General features: G+C 36.9%; 3 protein-coding genes and 1 long non-coding RNA gene across 9 annotated transcripts in view; 2 read left to right on the forward strand and 2 right to left on the reverse strand.

Moving 5' to 3' along the window:
- The window catches only part of dctn2 (dynactin 2 (p50)), a 32,731-nt gene extending 20,309 nt beyond the window's left edge, over nt 1-12,422 (forward strand). Inside the window, exons 6-14 of one of the 2 annotated variants that reach the window (XM_087255295.1) lie at nt 1,243-1,403; nt 1,892-2,042; nt 3,674-3,739; nt 5,126-5,164; nt 5,363-5,440; nt 7,348-7,419; nt 7,971-8,073; nt 8,905-8,996; nt 11,678-12,419. In XM_087255295.1, the coding sequence (XP_087111421.1) occupies nt 1,243-1,403; nt 1,892-2,042; nt 3,674-3,739; nt 5,126-5,164; nt 5,363-5,440; nt 7,348-7,419; nt 7,971-8,073; nt 8,905-8,996; nt 11,678-11,764 (849 nt within the window). In that variant the 3' untranslated portion in view covers nt 11,765-12,419. 2 annotated transcript variants of the gene reach the window in all.
- The window catches only part of LOC147843705 (uncharacterized), a 999,056-nt gene that overhangs the window by 891,919 nt on the left and 89,278 nt on the right, over nt 1-17,859 (reverse strand). The window lies entirely within an intron of this gene.
- LOC147843712 (uncharacterized) lies at nt 13,066-15,046 on the forward strand. 3 transcript variants are annotated; one of them, XR_015944677.1, is made up of 3 exons: nt 13,066-14,167; nt 14,501-14,729; nt 14,796-15,029. It is a non-coding gene; the product is annotated as an uncharacterized LOC147843712 (long non-coding RNA). The 3 variants fall into 3 exon arrangements; XR_015494408.2 differs by having other exon boundaries at nt 13,069-14,159; nt 14,501-14,766; nt 14,842-15,046; XR_015944676.1 differs by having other exon boundaries at nt 13,069-14,159; nt 14,796-15,031.
- The window catches only part of mbd6 (methyl-CpG binding domain protein 6), a 39,067-nt gene continuing 37,902 nt past the window's right edge, over nt 16,695-17,859 (reverse strand). For 2 of the 3 annotated variants that reach the window (XM_087258134.1, XM_087258133.1), the window contains one exon: nt 16,695-17,849. In XM_087258134.1, coding sequence (XP_087114260.1) covers nt 17,790-17,849 — 60 coding nt within the window. In that variant the 3' untranslated portion in view covers nt 16,695-17,789. The remainder of the gene's footprint in view (nt 17,850-17,859) is intronic. The other variant, XR_015494305.1, reaches the window with a different exon arrangement.

Consider the following 17,859-nt stretch of genomic DNA (forward strand, 5'->3'; position numbering starts at 1 on the left):
GTTCTATTGGTATTTATGATTATTTTAATATTAATTATATTAAAAATTACATTTGTTATTAAATGTCCAATTAATATGCATTTATTATTTTATTTTATAAATATTTATGATTATTTGAATATGAATTGAATCTTTTATTATATTTATTATTAAATGTCAATTTAACATTCATATAAATTTGTTGTTATTGATATTTATGATTATTTTAACATTAATTTATTAATATTATTAAAAATGGCATTTATTATTAAATGTCTATTTAATATTAATAGACATTAGTTTTTAATATGCTGTTAATATTTATGATTATTTTAATAATAATAATTTTTATTATATTTATTATTAAATGTCAATTTAACATTCATATACTTTTGTTATGTTATGTTATTAATATTTATGATTATTTTAATATTATTGAATATTTTGTTATATTTATTATGAAATGTCCATTTAATATTAATAAACATTTATGTTAATATTCTATTGATATTTATCATTATTTTAATATTAATTTATTATTTAAAAATATGGCATTTATTATAAAATGTCTATTTAATATTAATAGACATTTATTGATATTTATAATTATTTTAAAACACATTTATTATTTGAAAAATATGGACGTATACAGTATTATTGACTTGATTTAATATTAATAGGAAATTATTATGTATTTTATTATTTTATCTTGCTATTTGTTATGCTATTTATTAAGCTATATTTCTAATTTGTTGTTATTTTATGGATTTTTTCATTGCTTTAATATACATTTATCATTAAATGTCCATTTATATTAATCGCCCTTTATTATTTGTTTTTCTTATTTGTTATTGATTATGTTATGTTATCTATATAGTTTCTATTTTTTATTTATAATGTTTTTTGTATTGACTAAATTATTATTTTTTTTTACATTTGATTTTACATTTTCTCAGTTGACAACAAAATGATTTGTCCTTCTGTGAAATAATGACAAATATATATAACAAACCACTGTTATACAATGACTTGCCTAATTACCCTAACTTTACCCTAATTACCCTAGTGAAGTCTTTAAATGTCACTTTAAGCTGAATACTAGTGTCTTAAAGAATATCTAGTCTAATAACATTTACTGTCATCATGACAAAGAGAAAAGAAATCAGTTATTAGAGATGAGTTATTAAAATTAAGTTATTATGATTGGGTATAAAATATAAAATTATTAATATTGTATGTGTGTGTGTGTGTGTGTGTGTGCAGACGAGCACTAAAGAGAGCGGTGCGGAGGAGCGTTTGACGCCGGTGGCTCTGGCTCAGCAGGCGGCGCAGCTCAAACAGCAGCTGGTTTCAGCTCATCTGGACTCTCTGCTCGGACCCGACGCCCACATCAACCTCACCGACCCTGATGGAGTGCTCGCCAAGTCAGTCTAAACCCCATCATTTTCCGCTTTAGCTAATCAGTGAGCATATTCACAAAACATTAGGGGCCACACACATTACCCATTGACATTACCACGTGATGGAATAGCACTTTAGATCAGCGGTTCCAAAACTGGGCTGCGCAGTCTGACCACCATGTGTGCGCGAGAGAATGTTTGTAATGGCAGAAAATATATATTTAATCGTTTATTTACTCATTTTCTTTTCGGCTTAGTCCCTTTATTAATCAGGGGTCGCAGCAGCGGAATGAACCGCCAACTTTTCCAGTTAATGTGCATTAAAACCATTCAGCTTCTTATGTTCGTGCAATCGGGCCCAGAGCTGTGAATGCAGCAGAGCGTGATGCGCCTGCTTATTTTTCTGATTGTAACCATGGATGAATGTAAGCATTTAGTAGTAGACTTGGAAGATTGTGTTAGTTGCTTGAAGGTGTGTATAAGTGTATGTGTGTGTGTGTGTGTGTGTTCAGGCGGTTGCTGACGCAGCTGGAGGTGGCGCGGGGCGTCCGGAGCGGAGCGGGTGCGGATGGGAAAACCGCAGCACCCAAAGGCCCAGACGGAGTGATTCTCTATGAGCTCCACAGTCGACCCGAGCAGGAGAAGTTCACTGAATCTGCAAAGGTACGACTTTCATTAGACGTCCAGCATGATTAATTACCAATTGCTATTTCTGCACATAATAATCGTCTGTGGGTCCATGTAAAATGATTTTAATGATGTAGTAACTAAGAAACGTAACAAATTAAAGTATTTGAAATCAAACTAACTGTATTGATTTTGCTCTGCAACTCTCACATGGTCACTGAAGTTAAGCAGGGCTGCGCCCGGTCAGTACCTGGATGGGAGACCACATGGGAAAGCTGGGTTGCTGCCGGAAGTGGTGTCACTGAGACCACCAGGGGGTGCCCAACCTGTGGTCTTTGTGGGTCCTAAAGGCTGATTTATACTTCTGCGTCAAGCGCACGCGTAAGCTACGGCGCTGACGCATAGCCCTACGCCGTGGACATCGGCATCGCTGACATGCACCTCTCAAAAACGACGTGTAGCGCAAGCTCTGTGTTTGGTCGACTTGGTAGCGCTGACGAGTCTGGGCCGGACCGAGAGCCGTGCGAGCGGCGTGAACCCAATGGAGCGATTGTTTACGAGTGTGGAGTCCCGTGAAGGAGCTCCGGATGGAGAGTTTTGTTTTGTGTTTACCTGATGGTTAAAGTTGTTGCACCTCCGCCGGTTCCTGCCTCAAAATGAGCGAGTTTGAGTTTGACACAGAGACACATTTACACCTCACTGCCAACTAGCGTTTCGGAAGTGTTAATGCAGACCAAGAGAGACAGCGCGCAGAAGGGTTACGCCGGTCACTTGACGCAGAAGTATAAACCAGGCTTAACGCCCCAGTATAGTGACGGGGACTCTATACTGCTCAGTGAGCGCCGTCTTTCTGATAAGACATTAAACTGAGGTCCCGACTCTCTGTGGTCATTAAAAATCCCAGGATATCCTTAAAAATAGTAGGGGTTTCACCCCGGTATCCTGGCCAAATCTGCCCACTGGCCTCAGTCCATCATGGCCTCCTAACATAGCCATCATTAGCCTCCTAACATCATAACTGGCTTTATCACTCTGTCTCCTCTCCACCAATCAGCTGGTGTGTGATCTGGCTCAATGGCTGTCTCGCCATCCAGTTGGATGCTGCACCCTGGTGGTGAATGAGGAGATTCGCTCCAATGTGTACAGCGCTTTGAGTGTTCAGAAAAGAGCTATATGAATGTAACGCCCCATTCACACAGGGCGTCAGTGTCAACGCTTCGCCTTTACTTTGAATAGGTGACGTCAGGTGTTGCCGAACTGCATTGTGGATCCGTCGGCGCCGCTTCAGAGGCGTTGCTCACTGCAGAAGTTGGGACTAGCTCAACTTTTCAAGCGCCAACAGAAGCGTCAGCAAATCAGATCGCTGTATGCAAATACACCAGCTAGACAGTGGCCTATTGCTGACTGAATTTCATTGGCTGACGCTGCTATGACGATCGCTTCAGCCCCAACTTCAGACACGCCCTCAGTCAAGCATTGACGCTGATGCCCCGTGTGAATGTGACGTAACTCTACCCAAGCCCTTTTCCCTATCTTTCTGAATGAAACGCCTACTTTACTACACCCAATCAGCTCGCAGTAGAAAAAACAAGCCACGCCCACTGCGAACTGCGTCGCAATACAAAAAAACTGTTGTAGCACTGTTTTCACCCTTGTGTGTGTTGCAGGTAGCAGAGCTGGAGAGACGTCTAGCGGAGCTGGAGACTGCGGTGGGGTCTGGGTCAGACAAACGGGTGAGCCAAAAACACTATGAGTTTAGTCTAAAAACACTTACTGGACTGAGGCCTGTGCAATATGAACAGATATACATATAGTAATGTATATATAGTTACAGAGAAAATGATCAGCCCAGTTTTTTAATTTTTAAATACTTCCCGGATTCCTGTTTCATAGAATGTTTTAGTAAATTTTTAAACATAATAACTAAATTATTTTCTTTGCCATACCTTAGCCAAAGTTTTGAATGAGATAAGCTAATTAAAAACCAAAGAATATAACATTATATATATATATATATATATATGGATATAGATATAGATATATATATGGATATAGATATAGATTATTGTTAATTTGGAACCAGGTTATATAAGGGTGCTTTCACACCTACACTTTTGTTTCGGAACGTGTCTCGTTTGCCCAGTTAGCGCGGTTCGTTTGGCATATGTGAACAGGGCAATCGCGCTCTGTTCCGCGCCAAAGTAATCGCTCCGAGATCGCTTGAATGAGGTGGTCTCGGCTCGATTGAAACGAACCCTGGAGCGGATCGATTGCAGTGAGAAAGCGATCCGATCCGAGCGCGGTTATATCACAGTGTTTTATGGATATTTAATAGGCTTACGGCTATATGAAGAGAGAATTATGAGTATGGCGGGAAGTTTCGCGAGTCTCCGGATGCCTGCAAACGAGTGATGATCTCCCGGTAATCTCACGTCTCCCTCCTGGTCCTCAAATAGGCATCGTCGCGCACCCTTCTCACCCCTCCCCACCGCGTCTCTCCTCAGACATGTCGCGCGCGCCCTGTCAATCACCACCAAACCACCACCTCTCCTGACAGCTGAGCGGGACACTGCAAAATAAACCCTGACACTCTGACCAATGTGAGGAGAGTTTACTCACACGTGCCTTATTTTAGCTCTTTTGGTCCGGTTAGAAACTCTGCAGTCTGAAAGCGAACCGCTCCAAGAGCAAAGAGCAACAATGTAACATTTGTAATCTCTGTTTCAGAACAACTGAATCGATTCACAGGTGTGAAAGCACACTAAATGTATATTCCCACAGGGGCTTATAATAATGATAACCCAAATCCAGGTAGAACCACTTGTTTAGTAAACAAAGCTACAGCAGGTCTCTTATTTAATATATCCACTAAAAGACAAAGAAAATATTACTGTACAAATTGCATTGTGCAGTATATACAGTGATATATACTGTACGTACATACAAACACACATATTTATATTTACGTCTGGGGAAAATGTAAGTTTTTAGATTTCATGTATTAGACTTTTAATTTGACTCTTATTTTTCTCTTTGCTTCAGTAAAGTTTTATTTATTTATTTATTTATTTATATTTTAATGAACTGATTGATTTTTCTGACTGTGTGTGTGTTTTCAGGGGCCGCTCAGCTCCGGGGTTCAGGGCTCCAGTCTGACGGTAAAGCACTGATCAACATCTCCACTGATGGACACATCTATTATTATTAATGCATGATATTGTAAAAGACTGGCAAATGCACACGAGCTGCTGTGCAACCAACAAAACATACAACAAAACCCAACACACACATTTGTAAGTGAGATGAGATCTGCTGTGATGGCCGTGATAACATGCGGTGTTGATCTGTGTCCATAGGAGACTTTAGAGCTGCTGCAGGCACGGGTCAGTGCTCTGGACGCTGCTACACTGGACCAGGTGGAGGCCAGACTACAGGTGAAACACACAGACATACGCAGATCACACTGATTAAGCCTTTATTAGGCAGTCTTATAACATTCCAGGGTTCCATCCCAGTAAGTAACTCAAAAGCTGTTTTCCGTCTAAAGTTGTGAAATAGATTTATGCACAAAAATGGAATATTGCATGAAAACATAACGAATAAAGCAGCATTTTTATCCAACGAGTCAAAGACAATCAAAAAGTCTATCTAATAAATATAATATTACCTATTGTTGTTGTTATTATCATTTATTTATTTTTGAAATGTGACTCTGGACCGCAAAAGCAGTCGTAAATCTTCTGAAGTTGAGATTTCTGGGCTGAATAAATCATCTTTCCATTGACGTTTGTTCTGTTAGGGTGGATAATATTTAGCTGAAATGCAATTATTAGACAATCTGGATTCTGAGGGTTTTAAACAAATCTAAATATTGAGAAAATCATCTTTAACGTTGAAGGAATTAGGTTTTTAGCAGTGCACAGTACTCATCAAAAATTGAGTTTTGATCATAGACTGTAAAATATATGGTCGTAGTGTCCGTGACGTCGACCATAGGTTTCTGAACACTGCAAAAGAAGCCACAAGTAGGCGCAGCCAACCGTCGCCTTTTTGTCCGCCCGTCATCGCACCCAGGGCGGGATACCAAACAAGGGCAAAGAGGCGGAGAGTGGGCGGAGCTACAGACACCTGCTGGCATTTAGCTTGGACCTGGTTCAGACACACTTTACTTTGGGAGAAACGCTTAATACTTCATCACCTGCGACTCGTTTGTGTTCTGACCACTTGTGCTTGGTTGTTCACTATATCAATAAAGTGTTTAGTCTTTTAAAAACACTGCTGTAACACACTGAGCCACTAAACATTGTTCTTATGACGTTTTTCAACAGGAGGAAAACGCGAATTACTTCCAAACACTTCAGATATAGTCTGTGTTAGTAAATGCAGGACTATTGATGAAATCCAGCATAACACTGTATGACAACGCTTCAGATGACTGATCTAGAGCCTGCAGCTAATCAATCTGACAGATTCTGGAGTGCATTACAGCTCTAAATATAAATATAAACGATAAATGATCTTAAATAAAACAAACACATTTAAAGAGATGGTGTACATCTTTACTTACATGGGAAACGGAGGCCATGTGAATGGTTTGTGAGCACAATTAAGTGCACTCAGCATGCCATGCCATCTAATAATTGTAGGAAACAAGTCCAAAAGGCAACTGACTGTGTAAAGCCACATAAAACAACACAGAAATACGATAAATATGCCGAGTTCAGTGGCTAATCTGCAGGATTCAGCTGAGGTGACGTGACGGCGACCAACGAGACCTAGCTGTCACTCAAGTGGCCACGCCCTTAATTATGCAAACGTAATATAACTTAATATAAAGGAAACGGATGAGTTATAAAAATATTCACCCCCTCACAGTTGTCATGAAGGGTAATATTAGCTGTATGAACCGAAATTGCTCTTTGTACCAGGCTGTAAACACCTTTTTTTCTGCCGTAAAGCTGGCCATTCTAACAGTGGGCTCAATTGAAATTTGCTCCATATTGAAATGCTCCATTTGGATGAATTGCAGTTTCAGTTGCTTCCTTATTGGCTTCCCGAGGGAGAGCGGGAGGTTGTCGCTTGGTTTTGATATGTTTATAATATATCAATATCAGAGAATTTACAAAATGTCTTAAATGAGATTGATCTGTATTTAATAGTCTTATGATTTTTGGCATAAAATACAAATCTGTTTGTCTGACTTTTCCCACACACATACCGCTGCAGCTTGACTGATTTTGTGCTTCCAGAGAGTTTTAGATGAACCATTAATGTGTTATTGTGTAGTGTAAATCTAGAGTCAGTATTGGACACTGAACGCTTGTTTTCTGACTGCTTCCAGAGTGTTTTGGGGAAGATGAATGAAATTGCCAAACACAAGGCGGCGATGGAGGACGCAGAGACTCAGAGTAAAGTAAGTGTGGAGTCCAGATGATGATGATGATGAACAAACGTTTCACAGCACAATTGAGCACACCCCATTTTAAAAATGACTATTTTTATCCATTTCTCAGTAAATATTGACTATATATTTTGGTGCTTTTAAGCAGAACAGTTTATTGAACAGATATATACGCCGAACATCTTTAGGAATCGAGATATAATACATTTAAATTCAAGAGTTGTTATTGCAATAAAAAAAATTATAAACTACACTGTTTGAAAATAAATGTAATATTTTTGTGTGTTTCTCTTGATTTTTCCTGTTTATTAAACGTATATTAAGATTTTTAATAAGTATAATTACAATTAATTTAAAACTATTAATTTAAAAGGGAGATATAAACATTAGACACTAATAATTGTTTTAAACTGTCATGAGTACAGTTGTGACCAAATAAATTTTAATTATAAATTTCCCAATCTTGTGTGTGTTTGTGTATGCTTCTGCATGTGTCTGTCTGTCTATGTTTGCGTGCACGTGTGTGTGTGTGTGTGTGTGTGTGTGTGCGTGTGTGTGTGCAGGTGTCTCAGCTGTATGATGTGGTGCAGAAGTGGGATGCGATGGCCACTTCTCTCCCGCAGGTGGTGCAGAGACTGACTGCAGTCCGAGAGCTGCATGAGCAGGGTAACACTGTGTTTACAGCAGTATTACTGCATCATACACATCAGTACTACAGCTGCTATAAGGTCTGGGAGTCAAATACTTTAATGATTAAAAAGAATATCTAAAACATGGATGTAATAGCATAACACAAAATATTGTTTGCAAGATCACCTGATTCTCTGCTCTTTATTTGATTGGTTATTTAAGAAGACTAATATTGCTACATGAAATATGACTTTATTTCACTTTATGTACTTCTATAAACATATTTACTGTGTTTTATATAGTTATTAATAATCATATATATTTTTAAATGATTATATTATTATTATTATTATTACTGTTATTATTACTATTATTATTAGTATCACTATTATTATTATCACTATTATTATTATTATTAATATTACTAATGTTATTATTATTACTATTATTATTATAACTACTACCATTAATATTTATATTATTATTACTACCACTATTATTACTACTATTGTTATTATTACTACTTCTATTATTATTATTATCACTACTATTATTATTATTAATATTATCACTATTACTATTATTATTATTATGATCACTACTATTATTATTATTATTAATATTATCACTACTATTATTATTATTATCACTACTATTATTATTTTTATTATTAATATTATCACTACTATTATTATTATCACTACTGCTATTATTATTATTATTACTTCTATTATTATTATTATTATGATCACTACTATTATTATTATTATCATTACTACTATTATTATTATTATTATTACTGTTAATATGTAAACAGAGTGCAGTGTATGTGTGTTAAGATGTGTGTGTGTGTTTGTGTGTTTTTAGCGATGCAGTTTGGGCAGCTCCTGACTCACCTGGACACGACGCAGCAGATGATCAACAACTCACTGAAGGACAACAGCACACTCCTGACACAGGTCACACACACATACACAAACAATCCTTTACTTTTAAACACACTCAATCCTTCATTTGTAAACACACACACACTCCCTGACAAAAGTCTTGTCGCCTATCCAAGTTTTAGGATAATTAATATATTAATTATAATATGTTAATTAATATAACTAATAACTTGATATCTAGTTGATCGTTTGGTATGACAAGTGGCTCATATGAAAGGTGAAGGCCTCTAGATTTTGCTTATTTGAGCTCAATAAAATCTGATCATGTCTTGATTATTAATGATTTCATTAGGACAGTAAGGTCTGACTAAAGTCTCATGACTATATTCTATACTGGATATTATTTCTGTTTAAAGTCCTGCTGCAGTGGAGACAGAATGAATATTGTGTCTGACTCCATCATGAGCTTGGAGGACTGCATCCATACATCTCTGACATGACTCAAACCACTGATTAATAAAGTCATCTGGAATGAAGAAGAAAGCGTTCAGCAGGATCCCAGAGCTCATCAAGAGTCTTTGTGTTCATCTTCAACACCTCCTCCTTCATCATGCTCAATAATGGTCATGTCTGGTGACTGGGCTTGAGTATATATATATATATATATATATATATATATATATATATATATATATATATATATATATATATATATATATATATATATATATATATATATATATATATATATATATATATAGCAGTTAAATAATTTATATATATATATATATATATATATATATATATATATATATATATATATGTGTGTGTGTGTGTGTGTGTGTGTGTGTGTGTGTGTGTGTGTGTGTGTGTGTGTGTGTGTGTATGCTTCTGCATGTGTCTGTCTGTCTATGTTTGCGTGCACGTGTGTGTGTGTGTGTGTGTATGTATATATATATATATATATATATATATAAATTATTTAACTGCTATTCAAATATATTAATAATTAATCCTCTCTTTATACAATTTATTAAGTTAAATTAAATAGTCAGGCGCTTACCCAAGGAGCTTCAGGTGGTTTGAAAGACCAAAAGTTTGATTATTATTATTATATTTGAATTTATCTTATCATTCAAATGGCCAAATTCTCACTGAGGAAGGTTGAATCATGCGCTGGCCAGTTGTTTTATTTGCCTATAGGCTTCAGTTTTTAATTTAAATCAAGTTTTAACAGATTTCCCAAAGAAAATTTTTTTCAGACTTTCATATTTGAAGAGTTCAGATGCAAAAACCTCTATATGCCATTTAATATTTGCTTCTAAAATTAGCATTTTCTCCAACTTCTGTGTGAGGATTTAACTTTTATAGTGACGAATGCGTTCTTTTCATTGCCCTTAAAGTAAATAACTGAACATAAATATAAGAGGCTGAGAAAAATGCTCATTTACATGGCATTTAGAGCTTTTGGCATCTGAACTCTTCTTTATTCTAAGAACTTAAAGTTTTTTTTATTATTTATAAAACTGTAATGAAACCTACAGTGTAAATGCACATGTGTAAATAAAGTAATCTGACAAAATGGTAGGAAATATTTTTGGTACATCAAAAATATCCAATAATCAAACTATCCAACAAGATAATCCAGCACAAATTAGTTCTTAATATGTCACTAAAATGTAATATTTATACCTTAATTAATAAGAATGAATAATTAATCAGATGAATAAAAGGTGCAGTTTTTCAGAAAATAAGCTGGCCACAGGCCTAAAAGTGTAATGTTAAAGTAATGTTAATGAACTGATGAAGAGAGAGTTTAATAAACACTTTCGTTCATTTTTTGTACAAGTTAAACATGTAGTATTATTAAAAGATGGAGCAATATTTTGTGAGATATTGTAGTTATTCTGACATACTCTAGAGATTAGGAGAACTGGCAGGGTCATATACGTTTACAGGTGTTTATTCTGCAGTTAGTTTTCAGGGAATATTGTATAATAATATATCAGTCTGCTTTAACGTTAAACTGAACATAAAAGCGGCGGAAACACTAGCAATAGCGGCATTATCATGATGGAATCTCTCAGTATAGGGAACTTCAGCTTATGTGACTTACGCTTTTCGTTGAAAAACGATCTTTATGTCCACCTTTTTCTGCTACGGCCATCCTCACTTGTACGTGTCACACACCTCACACACATTGGGAAATTCCCCCTGAGCAGTTGCTTGACAGCAGGGACAATGTTTATATGTGTTTGAGGGCGGTGCGACTCAAGGAGAGAACGTGATTTAACCCTTTCGTCATGTCTAGGTTTATACTGACAGCGCAATGTTTTTTAAGTGAAATTATTGGTGGGGACATTTCAGTATTTGGTGGATATTGGTGGGGACACGTCCTCTCCATCCACCCTAAATCTACGCCCCTGCCGTAGTGTATGAGTATGAGTGTGAATGAGTGTGTATGGGTGTTTCCCAGTGATGGGTTGCAGCTGGAAGGGCATCTGCTGCATAAAACACATGCTGGATAAGTTGGCGGTTCATTCTGCTGTGGCGACCCCTGATTAATAAAGGAACTAAGGCGAAAAGAAAATGTATGAATGAACATGTTCATATACCGTGGTAAATGTTTGGCTCAGTATTAGTTGATGTTAGTAAATGCATTACCTTTATTGTAAAGTGTGAGCGTTTCCTACTGTCGAATGATCAGGTGTGTATTTACTCATGACATCCTCCATCTCTCTGACTGACCGCAGGTCCAGCAGACCATGAAGGAGAACCTGCTGGCCGTGGAGGAAAACTTCTCAGCGCTGGACCAGAGGATGAAGAAACTCAACAAGTAGATGCTTCCCGTCCGCAAAAGCAGACCAAGGTGGAGACCAAACCACAGCTTCACCCTTTATCATTCACACAGACTCTGAAACTCACAAACGTCTGAATCTGAACATAATGAAGACCCGAAGAGAGTTTTCCCGCACCTCCATCGTGCATTGTGTAAATATAGAGGCGCACACTGCAGGACACAGGCTTTCCACTCAGTGTGCATCTCGATTCTAGTCTGAATATCTAAACACTCTTAAATCAAGAAGCGTTTTTCAGACTAGTAACAATTATAATCTTGTTTTCAGCAGTATTGAGGTGAGTTTGTTCTAAATAATCTGCCTATGGTGTTCGAAAAATAATGTTTATTCTGTAAAATAAGATTATTCCACTCCATTGGTGGATTATTGTGCTTGTTTTAAGGACAAACTCACTTCATTATTGCTGAAAACAACACAGAAAATGCTTCTTAATTCAAGAGTTTGTTGATATATGGACTGCAAACAGGACACAAACTCTGAGTAAAGGCTCTTTGCAGTGTGTTGTGCTGATCTTGTTCTCATGAGAGATTGCTTGTAACCGTTATTGTATTATTAATGTGGTGTTCAGTCCACAAATGATGACCAGTTTCAATATAGAATTTCACATGCTTCTCTGGATAATAAACAGCTTCCAGAATGACGGCTCATGGTGTTGTTTCTCACTGTTTATTTTCACCCCATCATGATGATGAATACACTGATTTTAGAGCTTTCGTTTTAATCGTCAGCAATTTTATCAACAATATTCAAGCTCATATGTATATCCAATCAAGAAGGTCGCTGGTTCAAGCCCCAGCTGGGTCAGTTTGTGCTTATTTGAGTTACTGTTGCCTTTCTATCAGCTGGAACCAGTCTGGCCATTCTCCTCTGACCTCATCAACAAGGCATTTGCGCCCACAGAACTGCCGCTCACTGGATATTTCCTCTTTGTCGGAGCATTCTCTGTAAACCCTAGAGATGGTTGTGCGTGAAAATCCCAGATCAGCAGTTTCTGAAATACTCAGTCTGGCAGCAACAACCATGCCACATTCAAAGTCACTTAAATCCCCTTTCTTCCCCATTCTGATGCTCAGTTTGACCTGCAGCAGATCATCTTGACCATGTCTACATGCCTAAATGCATTGAGCTGCTGCCATGTGATTGGCTGATTAGACATTTGCGTTAACGAGCAGCTGGACAGGTGTACCTAATAAAGTGGCCAGTGAGTGTATATTCCTTAAGGACAAGTAAACATTTCTTTAAAAAAACACACACACACACACAAATAATCTAGCAGTAGACGTCTCATCTCATTTAAAACATTTTAATTTGTTAAATAAAACAAAAAAAAATCAACTCCCGATAAAAAGGAAATGCTACTTGTTCACAATCTCAAAGTATTTTCTTTACAAATCAAACATGAATATGAGAAAGGAAAGATTCTGTCGGGTTTTCCCCTGCAGGAGAAATATTTTACAAATTGATCATTTTTTTTTTTTGTTTTCCTAAAAAAGGTGTACAAAATAAAATACTAAAACTGTACATATTTACAGAAAGTCAATAGTAAAATTGCATAATCAGCCTCATTATTAAATCATTATTTTAAATATTCAGTAATATTCTTGTGCCTGTGTTGATGAACTCTGGGAAACACAGTCCTGATCCACGACTAAAGCCTACAGACCTACAAATACACAATACACACACTCCTGCTTCTCTCTCTCAAACACACACACACAGAAAAAACACAGACAACACAGAGTCATGCATAAAACTGACTCTCAATCTGTTGGTGAAAGGGGTTTGGACTGAAGGATTGTGGGAAATCAAAGAGCCAAGAGAAAAACAACAGTAAAAATAGATGGAGAATTTATAGTCATTATTATATTAGTGTTGTGTGTGCTCCATATGCATGCACTGGCTGTGACGCATGAGGACTGATGTTTGCAGACTGTCAGCGATGTGTCTCTTCTGTTAAAACCACAACAGGAAAAATTTACAGCGGCCGACAGAGCTTTACGTGCTGCAATTTAAGAAAACTTATCTTCATCGGTTTGATATTAAACATTAGAAAATGCGCAGCATTCTCACACAATGCAAACAAATTTACAAAAACGCGCTGCAATTTCACAACGCAAACAAATTTACTAAAACGCGCTGCAATTTCACAACGCAAACAAATTTACAAAAACGCGCTGCAATTTCACAATGCAAACAAATTTACAAAAACGCGCTGCAATTTCACAACGCAAACAAATTTACTAAAACGCGCTGCAATTTTTGCGTGTTTTTGAAATTTGTTTGCGTTGTGAGAATGCAGCGTGTTTTATTAATCTGTTTGCGTTGTGTGAAAATGCAGGCATTATCGTAAATTTGTTTGCGTTGTGTGAAAATGCAGGCATTATCGTAAATTTGTTTGCGTTGTGTGAAAATGCAGGCATTATCGTAAATTTGTTTGCATTGTGAGAATGCAGGCGTTATCGTAAATTTGTTTGCATTGTGAGAAAATGCAGGCGTTATCGTAAATTTGTTTGCGTTGTGAGAATGCAGGCGTTATCGTAAATTTGTTTGCATTGTGAAAATGCAGGCGTTATCGTAAATTTGTTTGCATTGTGAGAAAATGCAGGCGTTATCGTAAATTTGTTTGCGTTGTGAGAATGCAGGCGTTATCGTAAATTTGTTTGCGTTGTGTGAAAATGCAGGCATTATCGTAAATTTGTTTGCATTGTGAGAATGCAGGCGTTATCGTAAATTTGTTTGCGTTGTGAGAATGCAGGCGTTATCGTAAATTTGTTTGCATTGTGAGAATGCAGGCGTTATAGTAAATTTGTTTGCGTTGTGAGAATGCAGGCGTTATCGTAAATTTGTTTGCATTGTGAGAATGCAGGCGTTATCGTAAATTTGTTCGCATTGTGAGAATGCAGGCGTTATCGTAAATTTGTTTGCATTGTGAGATGCAGGCATTATTGTAAATTTGTTTGCATTGTGAGAATGCAGGCGTTATAGTAAATTTGTTTGCGTTGTGAGAATGCAGGCGTTATCGTAAATTTGTTTGCGTTGTGAGAATGCAGGCGTTATAGTAAATTTGTTTGCGTTGTGAGAAAATGCAAGCGTTATCGTAAATTTGTTTGCATTGTGAGAATGCAGGCGTTATCGTAAATTTGTTTGCATTGTGAGAAAATGCAGGCGTTATCGTAAATTTGTTTGCGTTGTGAGAATGCAGGCGTTATCGTAAATTTGTTTGCGTTGTGAGAATGCAGGCGTTATCGTAAATTTGTTTGCGTTGTGAGAATGCAGGCGTTATCGTAAATTTGTTTGCGTTGTGAGAAAATGCAAGCGTTATCGTAAATTTGTTTGCATTGTGAGAATGCAGGCGTTATCGTAAATTTGTTTGCATTGTGAGAAAATGCAGGCGTTATCGTAAATTTGTTTGCATTGTGAGAATGCAGCCGTTATAGTAAATTTGTTTGCGTTGTGAGAATGCAGGCGTTATCGTAAATTTGTTTGCGTTGTGAGAATGCAGGCGTTATCGTAAATTTGTTTGCATTGTGAGAAAATGCAGGCGTTATAGTAAATTTGTTTGCGTTGTGAGAATGCAGGCGTTATCGTAAATTTGTTTGCATTGTGAGAATGCAGGCGTTATCGTAAATTTGTTTGCATTGTGAGAAAATGCAGGCGTTATCGTAAATTTGTTTGCATTGTGAGAAAATGCAGGCGTTATAGTAAATTTGTTTGCGTTGTGAGAATGCAGGCGTTATCGTAAATTTGTTTGCGTTGTGAGAATGCAGGCGTTATCGTAAATTTGTTTGCATTGTGAGAAAATGCAGGCGTTATCGTAAATTTGTTTGCGTTGTGAGAATGCAGGCGTTATCGTAAATTTGTTTGCGTTGTGAGAATGCAGGCGTTATCGTAAATTTGTTTGCGTTGTGAGAATGCAGGCGTTATCGTAAATTTGTTTGCGTTGTGAGAAAATGCAAGCGTTATCGTAAATTTGTTTGCATTGTGAGAATGCAGGCGTTATCGTAAATTTGTTTGCATTGTGAGAAAATGCAGGCGTTATCGTAAATTTGTTTGCATTGTGAGAATGCAGCCGTTATAGTAAATTTGTTTGCGTTGTGAGAATGCAGGCGTTATCGTAAATTTGTTTGCGTTGTGAGAATGCAGGCGTTATCGTAAATTTGTTTGCATTGTGAGAAAATGCAGGCGTTATAGTAAATTTGTTTGCGTTGTGAGAATGCAGGCGTTATCGTAAATTTGTTTGCATTGTGAGAATGCAGGCGTTATCGTAAATTTGTTTGCATTGTGAGAAAATGCAGGCGTTATCGTAAATTTGTTTGCATTGTGAGAAAATGCAGGCGTTATAGTAAATTTGTTTGCGTTGTGAGAATGCAGGCGTTATCGTAAATTTGTTTGCGTTGTGAGAATGCAGGCGTTATCGTAAATTTGTTTGCATTGTGAGAAAATGCAGGCGTTATCGTAAATTTGTTTGCGTTGTGAGAATGCAGGCGTTATCGTAAATTTGTTTGCATTGTGAGAAAATGCAGGCGTTATCGTAAATTTGTTTGCATTGTGAGAAAATGCAGGCGTTATCGTAAATTTGTTTGCATTGTGAGAAAATGCAGGCGTTATCGTAAATTTGTTTGCATTGTGAGAAAATGCAGGCGTTATCGTAAATTTGTTTGCATTGTGAGAATGCAGGCGTTATAGTAAATTTGTTTGCATTGTGAGATGCAGGCATTATGCAGAGCGTTTTCTTATATGTTTTTTGTAGTTGCATGTGTTTTCTTAAATTGCAGCAAGTGAAGCTCTCTCGGCCACCAGAGAAATTAGTGTCGGGGATGTTATGTGGTAAAATGTATGGGGAAAAATGTAATTCATGAAGAACTTTTTTTTTTTTTGGTAGTTTTCCAGCAAATAAAAAATCCAAAATTCTGCTATGAAGAAACATTGAATGGCAAAAATAAAAATAGTAGCAGTAATAATAATAATAATATTAATGCCTTTTTGGGGCATAAATTCATTTAAATGTTTGAGTTTTTTGTTGATTTAAAAAACTAAATTATTTTAGTTTTATTTTTTATAAAAAAAATTAGTTTAAAACTAATTTATATTAGTTTTATTTTATATAAAACTTATTTGCTGGACAATTCATATTCATAAAAATGAGATGAATTTTTGCTTAATGATTTTAAAAGTCAAAGTTTTTTTGCTGAAAAAAGGAGCTTAAAAAACTAAAACAAACCAAAAAAAATCTGATAATTCTTCAGAAAATAATCTGTTAATATGTTATTGATATATTATGGTAATATATTTATATTAATATAATTCATTCACTTTCCTTCAATTTAGCTCCTTTATTGAACCACCAACTTATCCAGCATATGTTTTACACAGCGGATGCCTTTCCAGCTGCAACCCAGTACTGGGAAACACCCATACGCTCTCATTCACACACACACTCATTCACTACAGCAGGTTTAGTTCATCATTTCCCCTATAGTGCATGTGTTTGGACTGTGGGGGAAACCGGAGCACCCGGAGGAAACCCACGCCAACACGGGGTGAGTGTGAAGGAGTATTTTGTGTATGGGTGTTTCCCAGTACTAAGTTGCAGCTGGAAGGGCATCTGCTGTATAAAATATATGCTGGAATAGTTGGTGGTTCATTCCACTGTGGCAACCCCTGATGAATAAGGGATTAAGCTGAAGGAAAATGAATGAATGAATGAGAGAGAGAGACACACAGGTTGAGCGAGAGCGAGACAGAGTGAGCGACATTCAGACACACACACACACACACACACACACACACACACACACACACACACACACACACACAAAGAGGGGAGAGAGAGACTGACACACAGATAGAGCAAGAGGCATTGAGACAGACAGCAAGCAATATTCAGACACACACACACACACACACACACACACACAAAGTGAGTGAGAGATGTTCAGACACACACACACACACATACACAAACAGGCGTGACTCTTCACAGTGGCTGATGTAGTGCTGGTGTTGTTCAGCGCAGGACGCGGCGTCTCTTTCCTCTGCTGGAGCGAGATGATCTGGACACCAAGATCTGCGCGCAC

The sequence above is a fragment of the Danio rerio genome, chromosome 6, assembly GCF_052040795.2.
Source record: "Danio rerio strain M-AB ecotype USA chromosome 6, GRCz13ab, whole genome shotgun sequence".
Lineage (NCBI taxonomy): Eukaryota > Metazoa > Chordata > Actinopteri > Cypriniformes > Danionidae > Danio > Danio rerio.